Source organism: Pagrus pagrus (assembly GCF_965226575.1).
Source record: "Pagrus pagrus genome assembly, chromosome: 2".
Taxonomy (NCBI): Eukaryota; Metazoa; Chordata; class Actinopteri; order Spariformes; family Sparidae; genus Pagrus; species Pagrus pagrus.
In genome coordinates, this window is record NC_140186.1 from 2,592,750 (window position 1) to 2,619,346 (window position 26,597).

A 26,597-nucleotide genomic window follows, 5' to 3' on the forward strand; every position below is an offset into this window, starting at 1 on the left:
AGTTTATTTCCATAATTCCATTCAAAAAGTTAAACTTTCATAGATTATAGATTCAGGGCCCACAATTTAAACGATTTCGAGTATTTATTTGTTTATTTGTACATAATTTGGGCTTCCAGCTCATAAAACCCACGAAAACAGGAATTCAAAAAATGAGAATACTGTGAAGAAATCAGCCCAAAATTTAAATTGCTTCACTTTAGTTCAATTGTCTCAGTTCGGTTCAATATGGGGAAGACTGCAGACTTGACAACTGGCCAGAAGACCATCATTGATACCCTCCATAGGATGGGTTAGCCACAAAAGTTCATAGCTAAGGATGCTGGCTGTTCACAGAGGGCTGTGTCCAAGCATATCAATGGAAAGTCTAGTGGAAGGGCAAAATGTGGCAGGAGAAGATGCACCAGCAGAAGAGATGACCGTGGGCTTCAGCCGATTATCAAACAGGGAAGATTCAAGAATCTGGCAGAGATCCAGAAAGAGTGGAATGAGGCGAGTCACAGCTTCAAAAACCACCACATTCAGACGCATTGGGAGATGGGCCACAACTGTCGGGTTCCTCGGGTCAAGCCACTTCTGAGCCTGAGCCAACGTAGGAAGCGTGTCAACTGGGCCAAGGAGAAGAAGGACTGGACTGTTGGCCAGTGGTCCAAGGTCCTCTTTTCCGATGAAAGTAAAGTGTGCCTTTCATTCGGGAATCAGGGTCCAAGGGTTTGGAGGAAGACGGGTGAGGAACAGAACCCAAGCTGCTTGAGGTCCAGTGTGAAATATCCACAGTCAGTCATGATTTGGGGGCAATGTCCGGTGCAGGTGTTGGTAAACTCTGCTTTCTTAAATCCAAGGTCACCGCAACAGTCTACCAGAATGTTTTAGAGGACTTCATGATTCCTTCTGCTGAGGATCTGTATGGAGATGCAGATTTCATCTTCCAGCAGGACCTGGCCCCTGCCCATACCGCCAGAAGCACCAAAACCTGGTTTGATGCCCATGACATCACAGTGCTTGATGGCCAGCCAACCCGCCGGACCTAAACCCCATCGAGAATCTATGGGGTATTATCAAGAGGAAGATGAGGGGCACCAGACCCAAAAACAAAGAAGAGCTGACAGCAAGCATCAAGGAAATCTGGGCTTCCATAACTCCCAGGCAATGCCACAGGCTGATGGCCTCAATGCCACAGGCAGATTGCCTCAATGCCACAGGCCGATGGCCTCAATGCCACAGGCCGATGGCCTCAATGCCACAGGCAGATTGCCTCAATGCCACAGGCTGATTGCCTCAATGCCACAGGCCGATTGCAGTGATTAAGGCAAAGGGATTCCCAACCAAGTATTGAAGATTGACATATCGTTTTGAAAGTACCATATTCTGATTGATTTGATGTGATCCTAATTTCTTTCTTTTTTTTCTGCAAAAATTGAGAAGTAAATGGTGATTTCCTCACAGTATTCTAATTTTTTGAATTCCTGTTTTCGTGGGTTTTATGAGCTGTAAGCCCAAATTATGTACAAATAAACAAATAAATACTTGAAATCGTTTAAATTGTGGGCCCTGAATCTATCACTTTTTGAATGGAATTATGGAAATAAATAAACTTTTCCATGATATTAAAATTTTTTGGAAGGGGTCTTCGCATGTATGTGTGTGTGTGTGTGTGTATATATATTTATTTATATATATATGTGACAGGTCCCTTTTTTTCTGTTAATGCAGCTCCACACTACCGTGGCTTCATACATGACAGGCGACAGTCAAGTGGATTACAAGGGGTTTATTTTCCTGCAACACAGCAGACAACATAGCATCGGCATGGGTTAAAGTCAGTCTCGGTCGGGACAATCGGAATCATAGCAAGGTCCTCTCTCCTGTGTTGTTCCCATGCCCCTCCCCCACTATGTCAGTAGGTGGCGGTGTTGCGACTGTTTTGCCACAATTTAATATGGACACATCTACTCCGTTACATATATATATAATATACATACATACATACCGATGATTCTAATTATGATGTTATGAGAACTTAAAGTACTTGCAATTGGTGGAGGGGCGGCATGAGCGCCCGCAAAAAAACCCACAAAAAAAACAAAGCGTGCGGTTTCTGTGTTGCTCATATACACATCAAATATGTAATGGTGCCGAGTGGGGAGTGGGCAGCTGGGCTTCCTGCTTTGTAAAGAAGCAGAAGTCCTTTATTAGTCCCGCAAACGGAGACATTTGTGAGTCACAGTAGCTAAAGGACAGTGTAGGAGCCATGTTTCCAAACCGCTAGGAGGCAGTATTTCTTTTGTGGCTGACCTGAACCGGATGTGGGCGGGGGTCAGGCAGGTACTTTAGATTTACTCAGTGGTGTTACCAGGTGTGGTGAATAATGGAGCAAACAGTTTTCGACTGTGCTAGAGTGAATTTTCAGTTTATTTTTATTTGAATTATTGACAAGTTTGTGGCCTTATAAAGAAATTAAATAACGATTATTATATCAAACACAAAGGAAGTTTTCGTTGGTCATTTGCTCAAGTACATGTCAAAACAAACAATTCGCAACCAGTAGTGAACAAAGGAAGGACTACTCACTACACTGCGGTCACGACAGCCGCCGATTGAAAAAGCCCAGTCAAGTCAGCCGCCGCTTAGTATCTGTTGCGCATCTATTACTGCACTTACGGTACGGGTGCCCGACTTGGCCAAAATGGATGGGAAAGCAGTTTTTTATACCAGGTGCAACGGTAAAACATGAGGGAAATTATAGGTTTGCTGATATATTCAATGGATTCTTGTTCACAGTGATCCTGACTATCACTATAGAACATATCAAGACATTTTACTGTATGGTTTTATAATAAATTCAATTTAAAATCCCTCCCGGTGTCAAAGTGCATCAAGACGAATGGATAATATCCTCAATTTCAAAAATTAAATAAAATTATTCCTTAGGAGGTTTGCTGATATATTCAATGGATTCTTGTTCACAGTGATCCTGACTATCATTATGGAAAATATCAAGACATTTTACTGTATGGTTTTATAATAAATTCAATTCAAAATCCCTCCCAGTGTCAAAGTGCATCAAGGCGAATGGATAATATCCTCAATTTCAAAAAATTATTAAAATTATTCCTTAAGAGGTTTGCTAATATTTTCAATTGATTCTTGTTCAGAGTGATCCTGACTATCATTATGGAAAATATCAAGACATTTTACTGTATGGTTTTATAATAAATTCCATTCAAAATCCCTCCCAGTGTCAAAGTGCATGAAGGCGAATGGATAATATCCTCAATTTCAAAAAAATATTTAAATTATTCCTTAAGAGGTTTGCTAATATTTTCAATTGATTCTTGTTAACAGTGATCTTGACTATCACTATAGAACATATCAAGACATTTTACTGTATGGTTTTATAATAAATTCAATTTAAAATCCCTCCCAGTGTCAAAATTCAATGCCATGTCTTAATATAATAGAGGACTCCTCCGCTAACCTCAGTTCCTCACAACTCGATCATCTTGTTGATAGTAAATTATATTCAAAATCCCTCCCACTCTCAAAGTGCATACTGGCGAATGGATAATATCCTCAATTTAAAAAAATTATTAAAATTATTCCTTAAGAGGTTTGCTAATATTTTCAATTGATTCTTGTTCACAGTGATCCTGACTATCACTATAGAACATATCAAGACATTTTACTGTATGGTTTTATAATAAATTCAATTTAAAATCCCTCCCGGTGTCAAAGTGCATCAAGGCGAATGGATAATATCCTCAATTTCAAAAATTAAATAAAATTATTCCTTAGGAGGTTTGCTGATATATTCAATGGATTCTTGTTCACAGTGATCCTGACTATCATTATGGAAAATATCAAGACATTTTACTGTATGGTTTTATAATAAATTCAATTCAAAATCCCTCCCGGTGTCAAAGTGCATCAAGGCGAATGGATAATATCCTCAATTTCAAAAATTAAATAAAATTATTCCTTAGGAGGTTTGCTGATATTTTCAATGGATCCTTGTTAACAGTGATCCTGACTATCACTATAGAACATATCAAGACATTTTACTGTATGGTTTTATAATAAATTCAATTTAAAATCCCTCCCAGTGTCAAAATTCAATGCCATGTCTTAATATAATAGAGGACTCCTCCGCTAACCTCAGTTCCTCACAAATCGATCATCTTGTTGATAGTAAATTATATTCAAAATCCCTCCCACTCTCAAAGTGCATACTGGCGAATGGATAATATCCTCAATTTCAAAAAATTATTAAAATGATCCCTTAAGAGGTTTGCTGATATTTTCAATTGATTCTTGTTCACAGTGATCCTGACTATCATTATGGAAAATATCAAGACATTTTACTGTATGGTTTTATAATAAATTCAATTTAAAATCCCTCCCAGTGTCAAAGTGCATCAAGGCGAATTGATAATTTCCTGATTTTCAAAAATTAATTAAAATTATTTATGTAAATTTGTTTTGAAAGTTGGATTTTATTTTTTGTTACTAAAGACTTTCTTGGGGTTTTCAATAATATTTTCCATAATGATAGTCAGGATCACTCTGAACAAGAATCCATTGAAAATATTAGCAAACCTCTTAAGGAATAATTTTATTTAATTTTTGAAATTGAGGATATTATCCATTCGCCTTGATGCATTGTTCAGAGTGATCCTGACTATCATTATGGAAAATATCAAGACATTTTACTGTATGGTTTTATAATAAATTCAATTCAAAATCCCTCCCAGTGTCAAAGTGCATCAAGGCGAATGGATAATATCCTCAATTTCAAAAAATTATTAAAATTATTCCTTAAGAGGTTTGCTAATATTTTCAATTGATTCTTGTTCACAGTGATCTTGACTATCACTATAGAACATATCAAGACATTTTACTGTATGGTTTTATAATAAATTCAATTCAAAATCCCTCACAGTGTCAAAATTCAATGCCATGTCTTAATATAATAGAGGACTCCTCCGCTAACCTCAGTTCCTCACAAATCGATCATCTTGTTGATAGTAAATTATATTCAAAATCCCTCCCACTCTCAAAGTGCATACTGGCGAATGGATAATATCCTCAATTTCAAAAAATTATTAAAATGATCCCTTAAGAGGTTTGCTGATATTTTCAATTGATTCTTGTTCACAGTGATCCTGACTATCATTATGGAAAATATCAAGACATTTTACTGTATGGTTTTATAATAAATTCAATTCAAAATCCCTCCCAGTGTCAAAGTGCATCAAGGCGAATGGATAATATCCTCAATTTCAAAAAATTATTAAAATGATCCCTTAAGAGGTTTGCTGATATTTTCAAGTGATTCTTGTTCACAGTGATCCTGACTATCACTATAGAACATATCAAGACATTTTACTGTATGGTTTTATAATAAATTCAATTTAAAATCTCTCCCAGTGTCAGTGTATCATGGCGAATTAATAATTTCCTGCTTTTCAAAAATGTATTTAAAATTATTCCTTAAGAGGTTTGCTAATATTTTCAATGGATTCTTGTTCAGAGTGATCCTGACTATCATTATGGAAAATATCAAGACATTTTACTGTATGGTTTTATAATAAATTCAATTCAAAATCCCTCCCAGTGTCAAAGTGCATCAAGGCGAATGGATAATATCCTCAATTTCAAAAAATTATTAAAATTATTCCTTAAGAGGTTTGCTAATATTTTCAATTGATTCTTGTTAACAGTGATCTTGACTATCACTATAGAACATATCAAGACATTTTACTGTATGGTTTTATAATAAATTCAATTCAAAATCCCTCCCAGTGTCAAAATTCAATGCCATGTCTTAATATAATAGAGGACTCCTCCGCTAACCTCAGTTCCTCACAAATCGATCATCTTGTTGATAGTAAATTATATTCAAAATCCCTCCCACTCTCAAAGTGCATACTGGCGAATGGATAATATCCTCAATTTCAAAAAATTATTAAAATGATCCCTTAAGAGGTTTGCTGATATTTTCAATTGATTCTTGTTCACAGTGATCCTGACTATCATTATGGAAAATATCAAGACATTTTACTGTATGGTTTTATAATAAATTATATTAAAAAAAAATCCCTCCCAGTGTCAAAGTGCATCAAGGCGAATTGATAATTTCCTGATTTTCAAAAATTAATTAAAATTATTTATGTAAATTTGTTTTGAAAGTTGGATTTTATTTTTTGTTACTAAAGACTTTCTTGGGGTTTTCAATAATATTTTCCATAATGATAGTCAGGATCACTCTGAACAAGAATCCATTGAAAATATTAGCAAACCTCTTAAGGAATAATTTTATTTAATTTTTGAAATTGAGGATATTATCCATTCGCCTTGATGCATTGTTCAGAGTGATCCTGACTATCATTATGGAAAATATCAAGACATTTTACTGTATGGTTTTATAATAAATTCAATTCAAAATCCCTCCCAGTGTCAAAGTGCATCAAGGCGAATGGATAATATCCTCAATTTCAAAAAATTATTAAAATGATCCCTTAAGAGGTTTGCTGATATTTTCAATTGATTCTTGTTCACAGTGATCCTGACTATCATTATGGAAAATATCAAGACATTTTACTGTATGGTTTTATAATAAATTCCATTCAAAATCCCTCCCAGTGTCAAAGTGCATGAAGGCGAATGGATAATATCCTCAATTTCAAAAAATTATTAAAATTATTCCTTAAGAGGTTTGCTAATATTTTCAATTGATTCTTGTTAACAGTGATCTTGACTATCACTATAGAACATATCAAGACATTTTACTGTATGGTTTTATAATAAATTCAATTCAAAATCCCTCACAGTGTCAAAATTCAATGCCATGTCTTAATATAATAGAGGACTCCTCCGCTAACCTCAGTTCCTCACAAATCGATCATCTTGTTGATAGTAAATTATATTCAAAATCCCTCCCACTCTCAAAGTGCATACTGGCGAATGGAAAATATCCTCAATTTCAAAAAATTATTAAAATGATCCCTTAAGAGGTTTGCTAATATTTTCAATGGATTCTTGTTCACAGTGATCCTGACTATCATTATAGAACATATCAAGACATTTTACTGTATGGTTTTATAATAAATTATATTAAAAAAAAATCCCTCCCAGTGTCAAAGTGCATCAAGGCGAATTGATAATTTCCTGATTTTCAAAAATTTATTAAAATTATTTATGTAAATTTGTTTTGAAAGTTGGATTTTATTTTTTGTTACTAAAGACTTTCTTGGGGTTTTCAATAATATTTTCCATAATGATAGTCAGGATCACTCTGAACAAGAATCCATTGAAAATATTAGCAAACCTCTTAAGGAATAATTTTATTTAATTTTTGAAATTGAGGATATTATCCATTCGCCAGTATGCACTTTGAGAGTGGGAGGGATTTTGAATATAATTTACTATCAACAAGATGATCGATTTGTGAGGAACTGAGGTTAGCGGAGGAGTCCTCTATTATATTAAGACATGGCATTGAATTTTGACACTGGGAGGGATTTTGAATTGAATTTATTATAAAACCATACAGTAAAATGTCTTGATATGTTCTATAGTGATAGTCAAGATCACTGTGAACAAGAATCAATTGAAAATATCAGCAAACCTCTTAAGGGATCATTTTAATAATTTTTTGAAATTGAGGATATTATCCATTCGCCAGTATGCACTTTGACACTGGGAGGGATTTTGAATTGAATTTATTATAAAACCATACAGTAAAATGTCTTGATATTTTCCATAATGATAGTCAGGATCACTCTGAACAGGAATCCATTGAAAATATTAGCATACCTCTTAAGGAATAATTTTAATACATTTTTGAAAAGCAGGAAATTATTCATTCACCATGTTACACTTTGACACCTGGAGGGATTTTAAATTAAATTTATTATAAAACCATACAGTAAAATGTCTTGATATGTTCTTTGGTGATAGTCAGGATCACTGTGAACAAGAATCAATTGAAAATATCAACAAACCTCTTAAGGAATAATTTTAATACATTTTTGAAATTGAGGATATTATCTGTACAGAGACGACACCCTCTGTCCTTCGACCCTCAATTCGAGTGAGGAAAAACTTGCCCCCCCAAAAAAAAGCCCTTTTAACAGGGAAAAAAAATGCGGAAGAAACCTCAGGGAGAGCCACAGAGGAGGGATCCCTCTCCCAGGACAGACAGACGTGCAATAGATGTTGCATGTACAGAGCAGATCAACGAGATCACAATGTATTCAATTATAAGCGATGGTTGACAGGAGTGAAAGTACACAAAGATGTTTTACAGCAATAATGATGAAATGCACATGGAAATGTGATTACTAGTGATAACAGTAGTAGTGATTAATGGTAAGGATGGTATGTAGTAATGCATTACGATAATAGTAGTGGAACGTATGTAACAGAGATGTGACTAATATTAGCGACAGTAGTGGTGGGTGTCAGGCAGGGCCATGGCAGTAGGCGCATCCACGATCAGGCAGGGCCATAGCAGTGGCCGCATCCACGATCAGGCAGGGCCATAGCAGTAGGTGCATCCACGATCCACGACCCGGGTGCGGCCAGGATCCATGAGAGCCCAGGCCCTTTTCAGGGGGGCAATAGAGTCCAGTGTTGTTCGCAATGAGCCTGCAGTGCTATCAACAAGATGATCGATTTGTGAGGAACTGAGGTTAGCGGAGGAGTCCTCTATTATATTAAGACATGGCATTGAATTTTGACACTGGGAGGGATTTTGAATTTAATTTATTATAAAACCATACAGTAAAATGTCTTGATATGTTCTATAGTGATAGTCAAGATCACTGTTAACAAGAATCAATTGAAAATATTAGCAAACGTCTTAAGGAATAATTTTAATACATTTTTGAAATTGAGGATATTATCCATTCGCCTTGATGCACTTTGACACTGGGAGGGATTTTGAATTGAATTTATTATAAAACCATACAGTAAAATGTCTTGATATGTTCTATAGTGATAGTCAGGATCACTCTGAACAAGAATCCATTGAAATATCAGCAAACCTATAATTTCCCTCATGTTTTACCGTTGCACCGGGTATAAAAAACTGCTTTCCCATCCATTTTGCCTAGCCAATACAACTACGACTTCATTGAAAAAACCTTTCCAGATAGAAAGGGTTTGGTGCGTGTGGTTCTTCTTCAAACCAAAACAAATGTGATAGAAAGACCTATAACAAAACTATGTCTATTATGTGAAGCCACAGTTTGATTTATCTGTGCAGTGGTTTATGTAAAAGCTTGGGTTATGCTCTTATGCATATTCATATATTTTGAAAGTGATTCACTTATGTACGGCTCCTTTTAATTTATGTTTTTTAATTGCTTTGACTTCTGCCAGACGCAATTAGGGGCTGGCGTGTAGGAGCCATGTTTATTTATTGCCATGTTTCATTTATAATCACCTACAACACCAAACCGCTAGGCGGCAGTATTTCCTTTGTGGCTGACCTGAACCGGATGTGGGCGGGGGTCGGGCAGGTACTTTAGATTTACTCAGTGGTGTTACCAGGTGTGGTGAATAATGGAGCAAACAGTATGTGGCCTTATAAAGAAATTAAATAACGATTATTATATCAAACACATCCGGAAGTTTTCGTTGGTCATTTGCTCAAGTACATGTCAAAACAAACAATTCACAACCAGTAGTGAACAAAGGAAGGACTAGTCACTACACCTTTAGATAATGTGTTTTCTTTTCTCATCATTATGATCACTGCTATATATATATAGGGGAGACCGGGGATGGTTGTAACACTCTCAGTTTGACCAATCAGAAACAAGCTGTGGTGATGTCATCAATACAGGCCATGCCCACTTACAAATTGAGCTCACTGGTGAAGCCTCGTGTCTCTGAGTTGAAAACTGTCTGTTCTGGAGCCAAAAAACGATTTTTCAGGTAAGAAAGTAAAAATTTCCATCACAAATATTTTTTGCATAGTGTCCATTGTGTTGTAGATACAGTTGTTTCACTTACATAAGCTCAAGTAGTAGTTTCTCTAGTTTAATTTGATGTGTTGCAATAGTGCTAACTTTGAAGCTAAATGCTAAAAATGGTTAGCTTTTTAATGGCTGCCTGGCATGGGGAGGGTTGTAACTGTTCTTACAAAGTGTTACAACCTTCCCCTTATGTTGTACTTACTAAGTACTTTTTATTTACTTTTTATCATTATTTTGTATTCTGACAAGTTTTTTTTTTTTTCTTGTTCCTTCTTTATTATCCATTAAAGTGCTTGCATACATTTTAAGTGTGGATCTTTTTTTAAGTATAATTTAACTGTTACATCCATCCTCAAGTAGTGTTACAATTCACCCCGGTACTGGGGTAGGTTGTAACAACATACCTCTTTGTATTTGACATTAATTTACATAATCTGTGATGGTGTAGTAGAAGTCCAAGTGTATGTCATTTACAGCAGACAAATATGGGTACTACATGTCAAAATGTGAGATCTCTAGCACAAACAACCACTGAGTTACACTTGCTCAAACAAAAAGTGTTACTATCATCCCCGGTCTCCCCTATGTATATATATATATATATATATATATATATATATATTATAGTTTTTATGCCTTTTTTTTTTCTCGAGCACCTGCCCCTACAAAGGTCTCTGCACGGGCCTGTTATAGTACAAGGTGCAATATTGTCATGTGTTGATTTTAAAGTAATCCCAATGTAATTAGATTACTTTGTTGTTATCCAGTTGATCATGTCACTGTAGAAGATAATGGTCATGTAATGTGCACTGAGTAATTGACTGCATTTGTTATGTGTGTGATATTTTGAAGCATCTGTGAGACACTTCAAGCTTCAAGTCAAATATATAATGTGTTTACAAAAAGTCTGACCTGTGCTTTGATTTTGTCCCACCTAAGTCTTCATGACTCACTGTGACAGCTGTTTAATCAACATTACAGGTTTGTAACAAAAGGAAACACTAAGTGATCTTTAAACTGATGACTGGTTATAGTTTTTGTATTTGTAGCAGTTGTAGTAGAAATACTTAAATGTGAATGTTTGGCATCTGTAACAGGTTTCAGGCATCAAACCAAAACTCTGCTGTCGACACTATAAAGTAAAACAGCCTCCTTATTGATCCAGATAACCGTTTTTGGCGCCACCCTCAGGCCAAACTGAACAACTGCAGTCATAAACAAGCTGCTCAAATCATTCAGAGGAGTAAAATGTCAAATACTTTTAAGAAGACCAACATCAGAAACTTGAGCTGAACAGCAGCAAAAAGGAAGAGGCAGTAAATGTGGCTAATGGTCTTTTAGTTTGGTTTATTAAAGGGGCAGTCTGTACACTGCTCACACAAACTGAGGGAACACTTTAATCACACATCAGGTCTTAATGAATGAATTATTCAGGCTGAAAATCTTTACTGATGTACATCGTATGACGTGACAATGGTCAGTGGAAACCAGAAGCATCAACTCATTGAGGGCTGGATCCAAAATCAAAGTAAAACATTCAAATCACAGTCCGACCCAACTTGAGTGGGTTTTATCACAGCAACTCATAGTGTGACTGTAGTGTGTATGGACCCCACAAGCCTGTATGGTGCTGGGCTGTGAGCACTGGTCCCTCTAGAGGACGTCGGGCCCTCGTGGAGTCAGGAGCTTGCACACCAGTAGCTGCTGGAGGTCATTTTGTAGGGCTCTGGCAGTGCTCCTCAGGTTCCTCCTCTAACAGAGGAGCAGTTTCCAGTCCTGCTGCTGGTTGATGCTCTTCTACAGTCCTGTCCAGCTCTCCTGGTGTCTCCTCCATGCTCTTGAGACTGCTGGGAGACACACCAAACCTTCATGCCACCGTACATATGGATGTGTCCTCCTGGAGGAGCTGGACTACCTGTGTGACCTGATTGGGCTGCAGGTACTGCCTCATGCTGCCAGTAGTGACAAAGAAAACTATCAGAACACAAAACCAGACAAGAACCAGTCAGGAAGGAAAAGGAGAGAGCAGCTGTCTGTGGCCACCACATGTAAGATCATCCTCTTTTTGGGGGGTGGTCTTTCTTTTTCCTCTCCTGCACCTGTTGGCACTTTCATTTGCACCAAAGCAGGTGAGACTGATTCTCCATCACTTGTGCTTCCTACATGCACAGATTGATGTCCCTGAAGTTTACCTGACTTGGTGTTATACTGTGACGATGAAGTGTTCCCTTCAGTGTAGTACTTGAGTCAAAGTCCTCAAGTATCTGATATTAAATGTACTCAAGTATCAAAAGAGAAAACAGTAAATGAAACATATTTTACATGTATGTATATACTGTATACTATTCAACCAGTTATCAGGCTGATTATCTGATCCAATATTCAACAGAATCAGTGTTTTATTAATCTGACTGCAGATAAAATAAATATGTTTAAAATGCTACTTCAGCTCTGGTAGTATAAAGTCAGTATAAAGTAGCAGGAAATGGAAATATTCAAGTACAAGTACCTCAAAAGTAACAGTCCTGCATTCAGAAAGTTACTTCAGTAAAAGTACAAACAGAAAAACTATCAGAAGTAAATGTTCTCATACAGGATGTGAACTTTCAGCAAAAACACTTTATTTATTGATCAGTTTTACACTGAAACATTGCACATAAAGCAACACGTCATGTGCAGATAAATACAATAAATGTGACATCATCGACAAAAGTGAAAAGACATTTAAAAACAAAAGTAAATATGAAGTTTGACATCTGATCTCCAGTCAGAACCAGATGAAGTGTGACAGAACAGATACGAGAAGAAGGAAAAAGAAAAACACAATCAAGAAACTTCCAAACACACGATGCTGATATTCAGCTGACAGACGGCTGGATGAGGCTGATGAACAGCTTCATCACATCAGTGCAGATTAAAACATCTGGACCAGAGAAAGTCATTATTGCTGTTGTGTCTGAGCGTGTAAGACAAAGACACTGTGAGTCCAAGTCCTCACTTTGAATAACTGCGTGTCTTTTGGGTTGAAGTGTGGGACATGTGTCTTTGCAGTGGTTTTAAATCTGCCCGGTGACAGACTCACTTCACTGTGTGAGAAGGCAGGAAGCTGCTGATGTCACAAACAGAGTTTTCACCATGGTTTGACCTCTTCATCACATGTGTATATATGTATATATATATTAATTTCACTGCACTTTACTGCTTTTTGCACTCTGGTTAGACTGAATTACAATGACGATAAAGTTGAATGAATCTCATGTGTTTACATTATTAGTCTATATTAGTCTCATGTACAACACACACCAAGCATCTGTTTCTTATTAAAATGTGACATCCAGCGGTCACATATACTTCTCTTCTCTCTTCAGATGCACTTTTAAAATATTGAATACATACATGCAGTTTCTGTGTGAGTGTATGAACACTGATGGTGAAACTGACTGCAATGCGAGAGGCGCCAGCTAAAATCTTGTCTAGGGCACCAAAGTGGTCAGAACCAGCACCGTCAGTGAGAAAAGGTGAGGACCCAAACACAGAAACACAAGGGAGGCAGGGAGGATAAGGAACAAAAGTAAGCGTCATTAAACCAAAGCTGAACAACCCAAAAACCAGAGAAACCCAAAAACCAACAAGAGGAAATTCAAAAAATACAAAGTAGAAACTAAGAAAAAGCAAAAGTACAACTCAGGAAAAACACGAGGAATAAAGCAGGAAAATAACAGCAGGAACAAAAAGCAGGAAACACACCACGGGGAGAAACGAGGAGACGCTGGAGGAAACGGGCTCAGGTGAAACACTGGAGGAAACGGGCTCAGGTGAAACACGGGAGGAAACGGGCTCAGGTGAAACACGGGAGGAAACGGGCTCAGGTGAAACACGGGAGGAAATGGGCTCAGGTGAAACACGGGAGGAAACAGGCTCAGGTGAAACACGGGAGGAAACGGGCTCAGGTGAAACACGGGAGGAAACGGACCATCTGACAAAGACTATGGCTGTGTCCAAATTCAGGGGCTGCAGCCTTCAGTGGCCTAGCCTTCGCGGTCCACGAGGGCCGGGTCCTTCGGACCGGTCTTTGATAGCCTCATCCACCGTTGTTAAATGGGACGGTCTAGCCTTCGGGGTATTTCCTGGTTGCCTCACCAGATGTTCCCGCCCCTTACCCTTACGTCACGATTGTGAATGAAGAGATGCATTAAAGTCTGTTTTGGTTCAAATCTATCAAACGTGTACATTTATTTGTGTGTGTATAAAAATTAACAACAAAATGTGTCAAATCTAAATTGAATCATCAACATTACAAAATAAACATTAAGCCATTGGTGAATAACAACTATATTTACCATAGCATTACCAGCGTCACGTATTTTAACTTAAAGTTGAAATTTGGAGGTTTTGAATATTCTTAAATTTGGAAGTTTAACATATCTGGCGTTGGATGTTACATGACTAAAAACCGAGTATAAACCCATTACTTAAATTTAAATGTCATGTCTTCGCCACTTGATGTCGCCATTTTCTCTTGCCTCCTCTTCTGTTTTGGGACTGAACAGCGGTGCGCAAAGGATCTTGGGATATAGCGGGCCGCGAAGGATAGTAGCGATGCGTCCTCCAAACAGAGGGAAGGCCAGGCTGCATTTGTGGGCTGCATTTGAAGCAGCCCTCGAATTTGGACAGCCTTCGCGCAGCATTGTGACGTAATTGGCCTTCAAATGCGCACTTCGTGGGCTGCAGCCCCTGAATTTGGACACAGCCTCTAAACACACACACACTAACGAGGGGAGGAGCTGCAGGTGGAGTGAGGCGGGGAAAGGACAGGTGAGGGAAAGGAACAGAAAAACACCTGAAGGAGGGAAACCAGAACACTGGAGAACGGGCCAAAGACAACACAAGAGCAGAAAACAGCTATAAAACACACATAATGACACAGAAACGACAGGACCGAGACACTTAGTATAAGAAAGGCAGGAAAAAAGAACAAGTGCACAGAAATATGATCCAGCAGTGATGAGAAAGATCCTTAAAGTGCAGACTTCAGCACTCTGACATCAACCTCCAAGATTCAGGATGAAGTGAAGATGAACAACAGTTGTGTCCTTCAACAGTGAGCAGGTGAGACACAAAGAGAAACAGAGAGCCACAGACTTTACACTAGTTCACACTAGTTTAACCTGTGCACACTTTAAATGACTGTACATTTACACAACGGATCAACAATATTAGATTTCTGCCTTCAGGCGACGCTGATATATGCACACGTTTGTCCCACCTGACTGCAGAGAACATCAAGTCTCTCTTAACGAGTAATTAACTCATTATTGTGTCTCTCCTGACGTGACGGCTCCTCGGCAGATGCAGCAGAGCAGTCCAGATACACTGATGACACTCTGTCACATCCAGAGGAACACAGGGATGATGCTGGACTGGACAGTGGAGCTGATCTCAGAGCAGTTCACACTGCAGCACTGACATCATCTCCACGTGTTGTGATTGGTCCGTCAGTCACTGCTGGATGAAGCTCTCCTCTCCACCCAGTCAGAGCCTCTCCACCCACCAGCTGATGGTGCTGCTTCAACCTCTCTGGATCATCAGGACACAGCTGATCCTCTCAACACCTCCACCTTTCTCATCACTCACTCTGACGACCACCACCTGATGAGAGAAGCAGAGAGACAGCAGAAGTGATACATGAGTGTTGACAGAGACTCCCTCCATCAGCTGTCAGTCAGTGATATAAAGACCAGCAGGACTTCAGTCCTGTTCAGACCACAAGTGGAGCGGCTGTGTAGCGTAGCCAGCTTCCTTTCAGCTCTCATGTTAACATGTTGGAGTGAAGCCAGGGGCGGACTTACCATTAGGCAAAACTAGGCGGTTGCCTAGGGCCCCAAGTTCCTGAGGGCCCCATAAAAATCCTCATACACTTATGGTTAATACAGTTATTACTTATTTGCGCACATTAATTATGTTTTTGATTAAAATCCTCTCGCTAAAATGCAGCAGAATGCTAATCGTATTATGTGTGTGTCGGAGCCCCCCCTTCAGTCTCTACTACATTGGATCAGTCCATCTTACTGCGCATGTGCAGAACAGATCCAGGAAGACAGCAGCAAAACGAAAACAAACGGCGCGAAGTGGCGAGAGAAGAAGGGGAGAGTATAGAAGAGACAAGTAAAGAAAAGAGACAGATGAAAAGAAGCTGCCCCAGCCGTGCTGACAAGAGGAGAGAGAAGGAGGAAAACAGAAAGCTGATCTCCAAGTTACAGAAAGTGACGACTGTCTTCACTGCGGCTGCTGCAGCAGCAGTAGCGGCAGCGGCAGCAGCAGCGGCAGTAGCAGCGGCAGTAGCAGCAGCAGCGGCAGTAGCGGCAGCAGCGGCAGTAGCGGCAGCGGTAGCAGCGGCAGTAGCAGCAGCGGTAGCAGCGGCAGTAGCAGCAGTAGCAGCGGCAGCGGCAGCAGCTAGCAACCCACACCCGGCAGGTACAACAACGACGACGTCGACACCTGTTGGGGAGGGTCCGTCGTGTAGAGATAAACTAGTGAGTATCAAAACTGTCCAAGGGGTGATTTTTCCCCCTATATCGATAAGTATTCCTTGAAGGAGGAAGCGTACGAGTCATTTTGAAGTAAGCTTTGAATTTCGTTTCTATTTGCTACAGAGGCTGAGAAAACATCAGAAACTATGTAACTTAAGGAAGTTATTAACAACTACTACCCCCAAGATGGAGATACACTGTTCAATTTTAGGAACTGTATTCAAATCTAAATGAAATTAAAATTAATTGGTTAAGGATACAGTGTTTCAATGGGCCACATGCCAAGGCTCTTTAATGATCAATAGCTGGGATAGATAACTCTAAAAGGGAAAATATGACATTTCTAAAATGATATGGGTCAAAATCTTGATCAAAGATGTAAAGCCAGTGATTTATACATTTGCATTCAATGTTCAGACCTTAAAGCTCTGACTTAGCTGCTGGGACTTCACTTGTAAAATAGATTATAAAAATGACCCACGGTACATTTTTTACATCTGCAGCAATGTCAGTTCAAAATGTTATCAATTGATGCGTGTCCCTGAATACATGTTTTGTAGTAAGAGCTAACAGAGAGAAACTTTTTCTATTTTGCTAGGTGTTGACATAACTGCCTGTGTCTTCCTGTTTCCGTTAGTGTGACTGGCTGAAATCCATGCAGGATGCAATCTTTGTATCCTGCATGGATGTTGCACTGTATCCTTAACAAGTTAATTTTAATTTCATTTAGATTTGAACACGGTTCCTAAAATTGAACAGTGTATCTCCATCTTGGGGGTTGATCTGAACATGGTGATGATGCAAATGTGTGTGATAATCTCTGGACACGAGGGACCTGAATTTAAAGAGAATGATGAATATAAACTTTATTCAGGGAGTACTTCATGATGAGGCGAACATGTCATGGAAAGACGAATGGGTGGATGTCAAGTGGAAAGGGGGCGTTATGTCCCATTCACTCCAACAAGATGAAGCAGCCTCAGGTAAAGGCTAATTAAGCATACAAATACAAAACAAGACAAAAACTAGATAGATAGGAGGTATATATAATTAAATACATGTTTTTTGTTTTTTTTTGTCTTTTATGATCAAAACTGCTGTGCTATGTGTGCCACCTTCAAGCCACCAGGACCAGGAACTGCCATTGTACAATGGGTGAGTAATTGAAAAACAGTTAAAGACATGTTGAATTGTTATATAGCCATGAAAAAAAATACAATAATGTTTAGGTGTCAAATAATAATGAATAAAAAATAATGAAATATATAATTTGTTTTCAATTAAACAGATCCAATGTGATGACTGTGACCAGTGGTTCCATGGCTCATGTCTGTCCATGGACAAAACCTGGAAATGTCCCTTATGCCAATAGAAACAAGGGACATGTTTGTTATAATAAAATCATTGGAGCCCGACTAGTGTTGCATCATGTTATTCCACTGGCTGCATGAGATACGCCTCTTGTTTTTACATTTTACATCTCGAAATATTTTTTTATTAATTTTTATTAGCAAATATTAACATTTTTAGCAAATATGAGCATTTTAGCTCAATTACTTCCCGGTCATGTGATCAATTGACTCAAAATCATGTTGGGATCATGTAACTACACTGGCTGCATGAGATACACCTCTTGTTTTTACGTTTTACATCTGTTCATAATTTTTTATTAATTTTTAGGCTATATGTAAAATTTAGCATCTTAGCTCAATAGCTTTAAACACAGTATCTCTGCTTTAAATATCCCACATTTTTATTTTGAAAACAGGAAGTCGGTACACGCTGTAGCCGTCTTCTCCGTGTGTTTACTGTAAAGTCTGCAATACCGGTGCACTTGAAATGTTGGAGTGGCTTGCGAATGTCGAATATCCAACTTAAAACTAACTTCACTGAAGTCTTGCCATGATGTATTTTCCAGCTGGCCCAAGACGATTTTTTATAGAGTTTTGGTTTAAGAAGTCGCCCCACAAAGGAAGACTCTTTCAGTTTATCACAAATATTAGCATTAAATCATCATTTTGAGGGTACATGGTTTTCACTGGGCAGGAAGGGTTTGAATTATGTAACCAGCAACGTAAATGATGTGGAGTAGAAAGTGCAGTATTTGCCTCTGAGATACAGCGGAGCAGACAAAATTTAAGTTGCATGAAACCCTAATATGTCTACGTCAGCACTTGAGTAAATATACTTACACTTCACCACTGGGTCAGAGTCTTATACTGTGTTTTGTGTGTGTTTGTTTTCAGAATGAGGGAGAGAGACAACGTGAAAAAGGGACAGGAAGAGAGGGACAACAGGTAAAACAAATAATACATGTGTATTCAGTTAAAATGTATGTATCTGTATAATTGACCTGTTGTTTTGTGTGGTGTCTTCTCATTTCAGAGGGCCCCATGCCTGCCTTTGCCTTGGGCCCCAAATTTCTTAAATCCGCCACTGAGTGAAGCTCACAGACCTGCAGACACATCAAGTGTGTTTACTCTGCAGGTTTCACTCAAGTACACAGTGAAATAAACTGCTCAGAGTCCCTGAACGCACCATCACTGCAGAAACACTTTGATGATGATTCACTGCTGTTAAAAACCAGATTCTCAGTCACACCTGAATATTTCATCTGCTTTAAATATTACAAATATGTAAATATGGAGTCTGTTGTAAAAACATCTGGATCAAACTAAAGACAGATGGACAGATAAATATTTGATGTTAAAGCTCCTACATGTTCATACAAAGACTGAACAGTCAACACCAGCTGTGGTTACTGGACTTCAGCAGAGGTTCTGGTCTGTGAGGAGACCACATGGTTACTAAATGTAACCGTGGTTCTCTGAAATAAGAGTCAGTGATTTGCAGGCTTCAGTCAGAGCGATCTGTACGGTGGCCCTGAAGGTCCAAACACAACCACACTTCAGATCATGGAAAAGGTGGGACGGCGTTCTTGTTTGTTGTTGGACAGAACCAGAGTCTCTGGTGACAGTTTGATGTTTTGTGGGATGTTGTTGTGTTTTGACCTTCAGGGCCACCGTAGACCTGAGAGCTGTGACAAAGATGGACTGATCAGCTGTTCAGTGTTGAAATGAGAGAACAAAGATTTGATGTTGCAACAGTTTGATGGATGAGGACCACTGTCTCTACACATCCTGTGATGCTGTCAGCTGTGATCCAGCTTTACTTCCTGTACACACGAACACAACAACAACAATCGTCTTCACTTCAACTCAAACACACCATCACAACAAGCTTCTGGCTCGTCTGATTGGCTGACTGCTCCCCCTCTATCTCTTTCTGTCCAATCCTGAAGCCTGTCTGCTGGATCTTTACTTTGATACTGACTGTGTTTATTACAATACTGCTGAAACCAGCATGGACTGACTCCAACTCTCTACTGACCACAGAGTCTTCAGTCGACAGTGTGGACTCTCCACAAGTTCAGACAGCAGCTTCACTCCTGAATCCTGCAGGTCGTTGAGACTCAGGTCCAGCTCTGTCAGATGGGAGGGGTTGGACTTCAGAGCTGAGGCCAGAGAAGCACAGCTGATCTCTGACAAACTGCATTTCATCAATCTGGATAAAGAATAAATGATGAAACTTCACAATTTAAATATTCAGTCAGTATAAACGTCACAAAGCTTCATTAAAATGTTGTAAAAAGACAATTCTGAATATATTTGTTATTGTCTGATAGTTAAAATAGAGCTTATTTAACTTTTCATTGTAGTATGTATTTTTCTTATCACTTTAAAAAACATTTAAAAAACATGATTTGTAATCTAAGATGAAAATCAATAGTTGAGGATATTCAGAGTGAATTATTCATGTTGTTGTATGAATGTTTTAAATGTGCAGCTCAACATTGCTCTGCCACAGTCAATGGACTAAACCACAGAAGAAGAAAACAGACTTCAGCATGAAGATACTCAGTGTGGATCAGTATAATATCAGCCTGATGTCTGCAGTTTAGTGTCACACAACTTTCACATCATATTAATCTGAGCACACAAGTAAAAAATGGTGTCTGACCTCAGAGTCTCCAGTCGACAGTTTGGACTCTCCAGTCCAGCAGAGAGAAGCTTCACTCCTGAATCCTGCAGCTTGTTGTGTCTCAGGTCCAGCTCTCTCAGATGAGAGGGGTTGGACTTCAGAGCTGAGGCCAGAGAAGCACAGCTGATCTCTGACAAACTGCAGCCCAACAATCTGAATAAAGAATAAATGATGTAAGTTTAAAAGACTTTAATGTTCCTGCTTGAAATCATTCAGTGTTTAATAATCTGTTCAGAGCTGAAGAAGGTTCAGAATGTATCCATCCATCCATCCATTTTCTTCCGCTTATCCGGGGCTGTCTGAGCAGGGACATCCAGACTTCCCTCTCCCCGGACACTTCCTCCAGCTCTTCCGGGAGGATCCCAAGGCGTTCCCAGGACAGCCGGGCGATATAGTTACTCCAGCATGTCCTGGGTCTTCCTTGGGGTCTCCTCCCCCCGGTGGGGCATGCCTGGAACACCTCCCGAGGAGGGCGTCCAGGGGGGCATCCGATACAGATGCCCGAGCCACCTCAGCTGGCTCCTCTCGATGTGGAGGAGCAGCGGCTCTACTCCGAGCTCCTCCCGTGTGGCGGAGCTCCTCACCCTATCTCTAAGGGAGGGCCCCGCCACCCTGCGAAGGAAACTCATTTCGGCCGCTTGTATCCGGGATCTTATTCTTTAGGTCACGACCCAAAGTTCATGACCATAGGTGAGGGTAGGAACGTAGATTGACCGGTAAATCTCTTCACCACAACAGACCGATACACCGATCCGCCTATCAATCTCACGCTCCATCCTTCCCTCACTCATGAACAAGACCCCAAGATACTTGAACTCCTCCACTTGAGGCAGGATCTCTCCCCCAACCCGGAGGGAGCAAGCCACCTTTTTCCGGTCGAGAACCATGGCCTCAGACTTGGAGGTGCTGATTCTCATCCCAGCTTCTTCACACTCGGCTGCAAACCGCCCCAGGACATGCTGGAGGTCCTGGCTCGAAGGAGCCAGCAAGACAACATCGTCCACAAAAAGCAGGGATGAAATCCTGTGGCTCCCGAACCAGATCCCCTCCGGCCCATGACTGCGCCTAGAAATTCTGTCCATAAAAATAATGAACAGAACTGGTGACAAAGGGCAGCCCTGCCGGAGTCCAACATGCACTGGAAACAGGTCTGACTTACTGCCGGCAATGCGAACCAGAGTCCTGCTCCAGTCGTACAGGGACCGTACAGCCCTTAGCAGAGGGCCCCCGACCCCGTGCTCCCGAAGCACCTCCCACAGAATGCCACAAGGGACATGGTCGAATGCCTTCTCCAAGTCCACAAAACACATGTGGACTGGTTGGGCAAACTCCCATGAACCCTCGAGCACCCTGCGGAGGGTATAGAGATGGTCCAGTGTTCCACGGCCAGGACGAAAACCGCATTGTTCCTCCTGAAACCGAGGTTCGACTATCGGCCGAGTAGACTTTACCAGGGAGGCTGAGGAGTGCGATCCCCCGATAGTTGGAACACACCCTCCGGTCCCCCTTTTTGAATAGAGGGACCACCACCCCAGTCTGCCAGTCCAGAGGCACTGTCCCCGACTGCCACGCAATGTTGCAGAGACGTGTCAGCCAAGACAGCCCCACAACATCCAGAGACTTGAGGTACTCAGGGTGGATCTAATCCACCCCTGGTGCTTTGCCACTGGGCAGCTTCCGAACTACCTCAGTGACTTCAGCTTGGGTGATGCATGAATCAACCTCCGAGTCCCCAGCCTCTGCTTCCTCTATGGAAGGCGTGTCAGTGGGATTGAGGAGATCCTCGTAGTATTCCTTCCACCGCCCGACGATATCACCAGTCGAGGTCAACAGCTCCCCACCTCCACCGTAAACAGTGTTGGTGGAGGGCTGCTTCCCTTTCCTGAGGCGCCGGATAGTTTGCCAGAATTTCCTCGAGGCCGACCGGTAGTCCTCCTCCATGGCCTCACCGAACCCTTTCACCTGAGTGTCCAAGACAAAAAGTCGATCATTGACCTCCGGCCTAGGGTGTCCTGGTGCCAAGTGCACTGATGGACACCCTTATGCTTGAACATGGTGTTCGTTATGGACAAACTATGACTAGCACAGAAGTCCAACAACAGAACACCACTCGGGTTCAGGTCGGGGAGGCCGTTCCTCCCAATCACACCCCTCCAGGTAACACTGTCGTCGCCCACGTGAGCGTTGAAGTCCCCCAGCAGAACGATGGATTCCCCAGTTGGAGCACTCTCCAGTACTCCTCCCAGAGACTCCAAGAAGGCCGGGTACTCTGCACTGGCGTTTGGCCCGTAGGCCGAAACAACAGTGAGAGACCTATCCCCGACCCGAAGGCGTAGGGAAACAACCCTCTCGTTAACCGGTGAAAACTCCAACACATGGCGGCTGAGCTGGGGAGCTATGAGCATGCCCACACCAGCTCGCCGCCTCTCACCGCGGGCAACTCCAGAGTAGAAGAGAGTCCAGCCCCTCTCAAGGAGTTGGGTTCCAGAGCCCAGACTGTGCGTGGAGGTGAGCCCGACTATCTCTAGTCGGTAGCGCTCAACCTCCCGCACTAGCTCAGGCTCTTCCCCCCCAGCGAGGTGACATTCCATGTCCCGTCTCGTCCTCCACGCTCTGAAGTAACATTTCACTTTGTACCTTCTCAGCAGTCTTCTGTCTCGCTGCCTGCAGCCTTTCTCAAGTAAAGCTAGTTTCCTTGTTGAGATGAACAACCACACGTGTGCTGTGTGTGGAGAGTGTGTGGTCGAGCAAGAGAGAGAGAGAGAGAGAGAGAGCAAAACATGTAAATTAATTACATTTTATAGATACACAAACACATGAACTGACCCCAGAGTCTCCAGTCGACAGTTTGGACTCTCCAGTCCAGCAGAGAGAAGCTTCACTCCTGAATCCTGCAGCTCGTTGAGACTCAGGTCCAGCTCTCTCAGATGGGAGGGGTTGGACTTCAGAGCTGAGGCCAGAGAAGCACAGCTGATCTCTGACAAACTGCAGTCCCACAATCTAAATAAAGAATAAATGATGAAACTTCACAATTTAAATATTCAGTCAGTATAAACGTCACAAAGCTTCATTAAAATGTTGTAAAAAGACAATTCTGAATATATTTGTTATTGTCTGATAGTTAAAATAGAGATTATTTAACTTTTCATTGTAGTATGTATTTTTCTCATCACTTTAAAAAAACATTTTAAAAAACATGATTTGTAATTTAAGATGAAAATCAATAGTTGAGGATGTTCAGAGTGAATTATTCATGTTGTTATATGAAGGTTTTAAATGTGCAGCCCAACATTGCTCTGCCACAGTCAATGGACTAAACCACAGAAGAAGAAAATAGACTTCAGCATGAAGATACTCAGTGTGGATCAGTATAATATCAGCCAAATGTCTGCAGTTTAGAGTCAACACAACTTTCACATCATATTAATCTGAGCACACAAGTAAAAAATGGTGTCTGACCTCAGAGTCTCCAGTCGACAGTTTGGACTCTCCAGTCCAGCAGAGAGAAGCTTCACTCCTGAATCCTGCAACTTGTTGTCACTCAGGTTCAGCTCTCTCAGATGGGAGGGGTTGGACTTCAGAGCTGAGGCCAGAGAAGCACAGCTGATCTCTGACAAACTGCAGTCCGTCAATCTGAATGAAGAATAAATGATGTACTGTAAGTTTAAAAGACTTTAATGTTCCTGCTTGAAATCATTCAGTGTTTAATAATCTGTTCAGAGCTGAAGAAGGTTCAGAATGTAGACGTTTAGAAAATGAAGCTCCAAACACCTGAACCCAACAGGATGCAGGTTCAACACTGTCACATACACAAAGTGAAACACAGCTCTCATTAATATTAATGACAACATGCTGCTGCTTCAATAAAGACATAGTGATGTCACCTCTTAAACTCTGCAGCTCCACCAGAGGCTCCATCTATACAAACTCATGTTGTGCAGCCAAATAAAAACCCACAGAAACTGATGTAACATCTGATTCTGCTATTTAAAGCTCCTGTTATTAAGATAGTTCAACTTTCAGTCTCGTTCCAACTCGTCAAATACTGACGCTTTGGGATTGTAGGTCGGGTCGGCCGCCGTCCCAAAGTGTCAGTATTTGACGGGTCGGGAACGAGACTTTTCTGAGGGGTGGCCTGGGGTGGCCAGGGCCCCCCCTGAAAAGTCATTGGCCGCCCCTGTGGCCCCCCCAGATCTGATAGGTAGGTGGTCAAGTTCGTCAACACAAGAAACAAGAGAAATGCTGTCAATCAATGACAACAGCTGATCAGCTGATTTAGGGCCAGTTTTACATTTTTAACTAACACAGTAATGGTTGTACTGAGGCTGTGAGAGCTGATTTCTGCTCAGCTGACGTTTGGCCATGCAGGTCTGATAGGTGAGCCATGAAAGATGAGCACGGCACGTTGCACCTGCTGCTGCTGCTGGTCCGGTCGTTAATGAAACAGGAGGACGTCCCAGTGACGTCAGCTGCTGGATAAAAACGCTGAACTCTGTCGACTGAGAGGTAATTTAATGTTTAGTTGTGTCGTAGTTCCCTCTGAATGTGTAGGAAAACTTTATCTAGCACTACGTAGCAGCTAAAAGACAAACTACACTGCACACAAGTAAAAAAGCTAGCAGCTTAGCTACTACACTGCACTAGCTAGCAGCTTAGCTAGTGCAGTGTAGTTAGTCTTTTAGCTGCTAGCTAAAAGAGAACTAGCTGCTTATCTAGCCTAGCTTAGCAGCCTGCAAACCAAGTTAAGCATTTAACGTTAGCGTTTTTTTGATTTTTTTTAATTGTTATGTGGATACCGCCATGAAATATGAAATGCTGTTTTCTGGACTGAAGACTGAGGGTGTTTTTGCAGATGTGTGTGTTCAGTAGAGCTAATGTTATATATTTGACCAACCAGTGTGTGAAAAATAGTGTGACAGTCTAGATTTAAGTAGCTATAACACAAGAACAAGCTGTGATTTATTTGTTTGCTCTGTGATTTAAGGGCTGTTTAAAGACTTTGTGTTTGTATCAGTGAGCTCATCTTCACAGTTCACATGTTTTAGACGTTAAATAGGCAAAGGCAGAGCAAACTGCATTCAAATGCCACAAATGCTTGAGATGCAAAATGTGTTAATTGTGTTATTAAAAGTGATCGAAGATGTCGGTAGTTATGTACAAATAAACCTTTGTAGATACTATAAATAGACATAATGAGGCACATTGTTGACACCTCCTTTATTTTGACATGTTAATGGCGTCAGCTGTTATTTAAGGGCCTCAGAGCCCCTTGAACATCCTGTATGTTGCACACTGACTAACAATGACAATGATCCTGCTTGACGTTTGTAGTTATAGCTACAGTATTACTTCAAAGTGAACTGACTGACTGACTGACTGATTGATTGATTGACATTTCTTTGCTTTACTAATTTAGGCGCCATTTTGTGGTTTATTAAAAACACACCTGGCAAAGAACAAACCAAAAAAATCTAATTCCAGTAACTCCAACAAATGATATCTAAGCTAAATAATAACATAAACTAAGCATGTAAACAACAACACATATTTCTGTTTCTTCCTTACAAGCTTAGTTTATCTTTTGCTGACAGATAAACTTTTTAATAAGGCCGATCTTTAAGTATTAAGCTTTGATTTGAAGTTTTTGGTTTGTTCTGTTGTCTTGATTGCTGTGTTTTTATGTAACCACAAGATGGCGCCTGAATTAGTGAAGCAAACACAGGTAACAGTACAGGTGACAGAGCTGTATTCGAAACCACATACTATACTACCAGTACGTACTGATTTGACCAAAATGCAGTATGTAGTATGCAGTATGCAAACAAAAGCGAAATCTGCAGTATGAGAAAAGTTCCCGGATGTCGTACTGATTCGGAAAATATTTCCAGTATGCATCCGACCAGACTTCTCTGCCTACTGTTTCCCACAATGCAATGCGCTGGAGCCGGGCTCATGACGTCCTTGTCACGTACTCCGGAGCAGTACAGCGTTTATGTTTGTTCACACAACATAAGTACAGTGCACAGGCTACTGACTATTGTGA

At 40.5% G+C, this 26,597-nt stretch overlaps 1 protein-coding gene across 16 annotated transcripts in view; it reads right to left on the reverse strand.

The window, feature by feature from the left end:
* Positions 1–12,582: 12,582 nt before the first annotated feature.
* LOC311268083 (uncharacterized protein) overlaps positions 12,583–26,597 on the reverse strand; it is a 34,905-nt gene continuing 20,890 nt past the window's right edge. For 13 of the 16 annotated variants that reach the window (XR_014623919.1, XR_014623920.1, XR_014623921.1 and 10 more), the window contains 6 exons: positions 24,014–24,187; positions 23,381–23,554; positions 20,534–20,707; positions 19,904–20,077; positions 18,867–18,968; positions 12,583–15,632 (listed from right to left, as the gene is read on the reverse strand). Coding sequence is in view for 2 of the 16 variants with exons in the window: in XM_084371457.1 (XP_084227583.1) it covers positions 15,614–15,632; positions 19,904–20,077; positions 20,534–20,707; positions 23,381–23,554; positions 24,014–24,187 (715 nt within the window). In the remaining 14 variants the exon portion in view is untranslated. The remainder of the gene's footprint in view (positions 15,633–18,866; positions 18,969–19,903; positions 20,078–20,533; positions 20,708–23,380; positions 23,555–24,013; positions 24,188–26,597) is intronic. The other 3 variants (XR_014623918.1, XM_084371458.1, XM_084371457.1) reach the window with 3 other exon arrangements.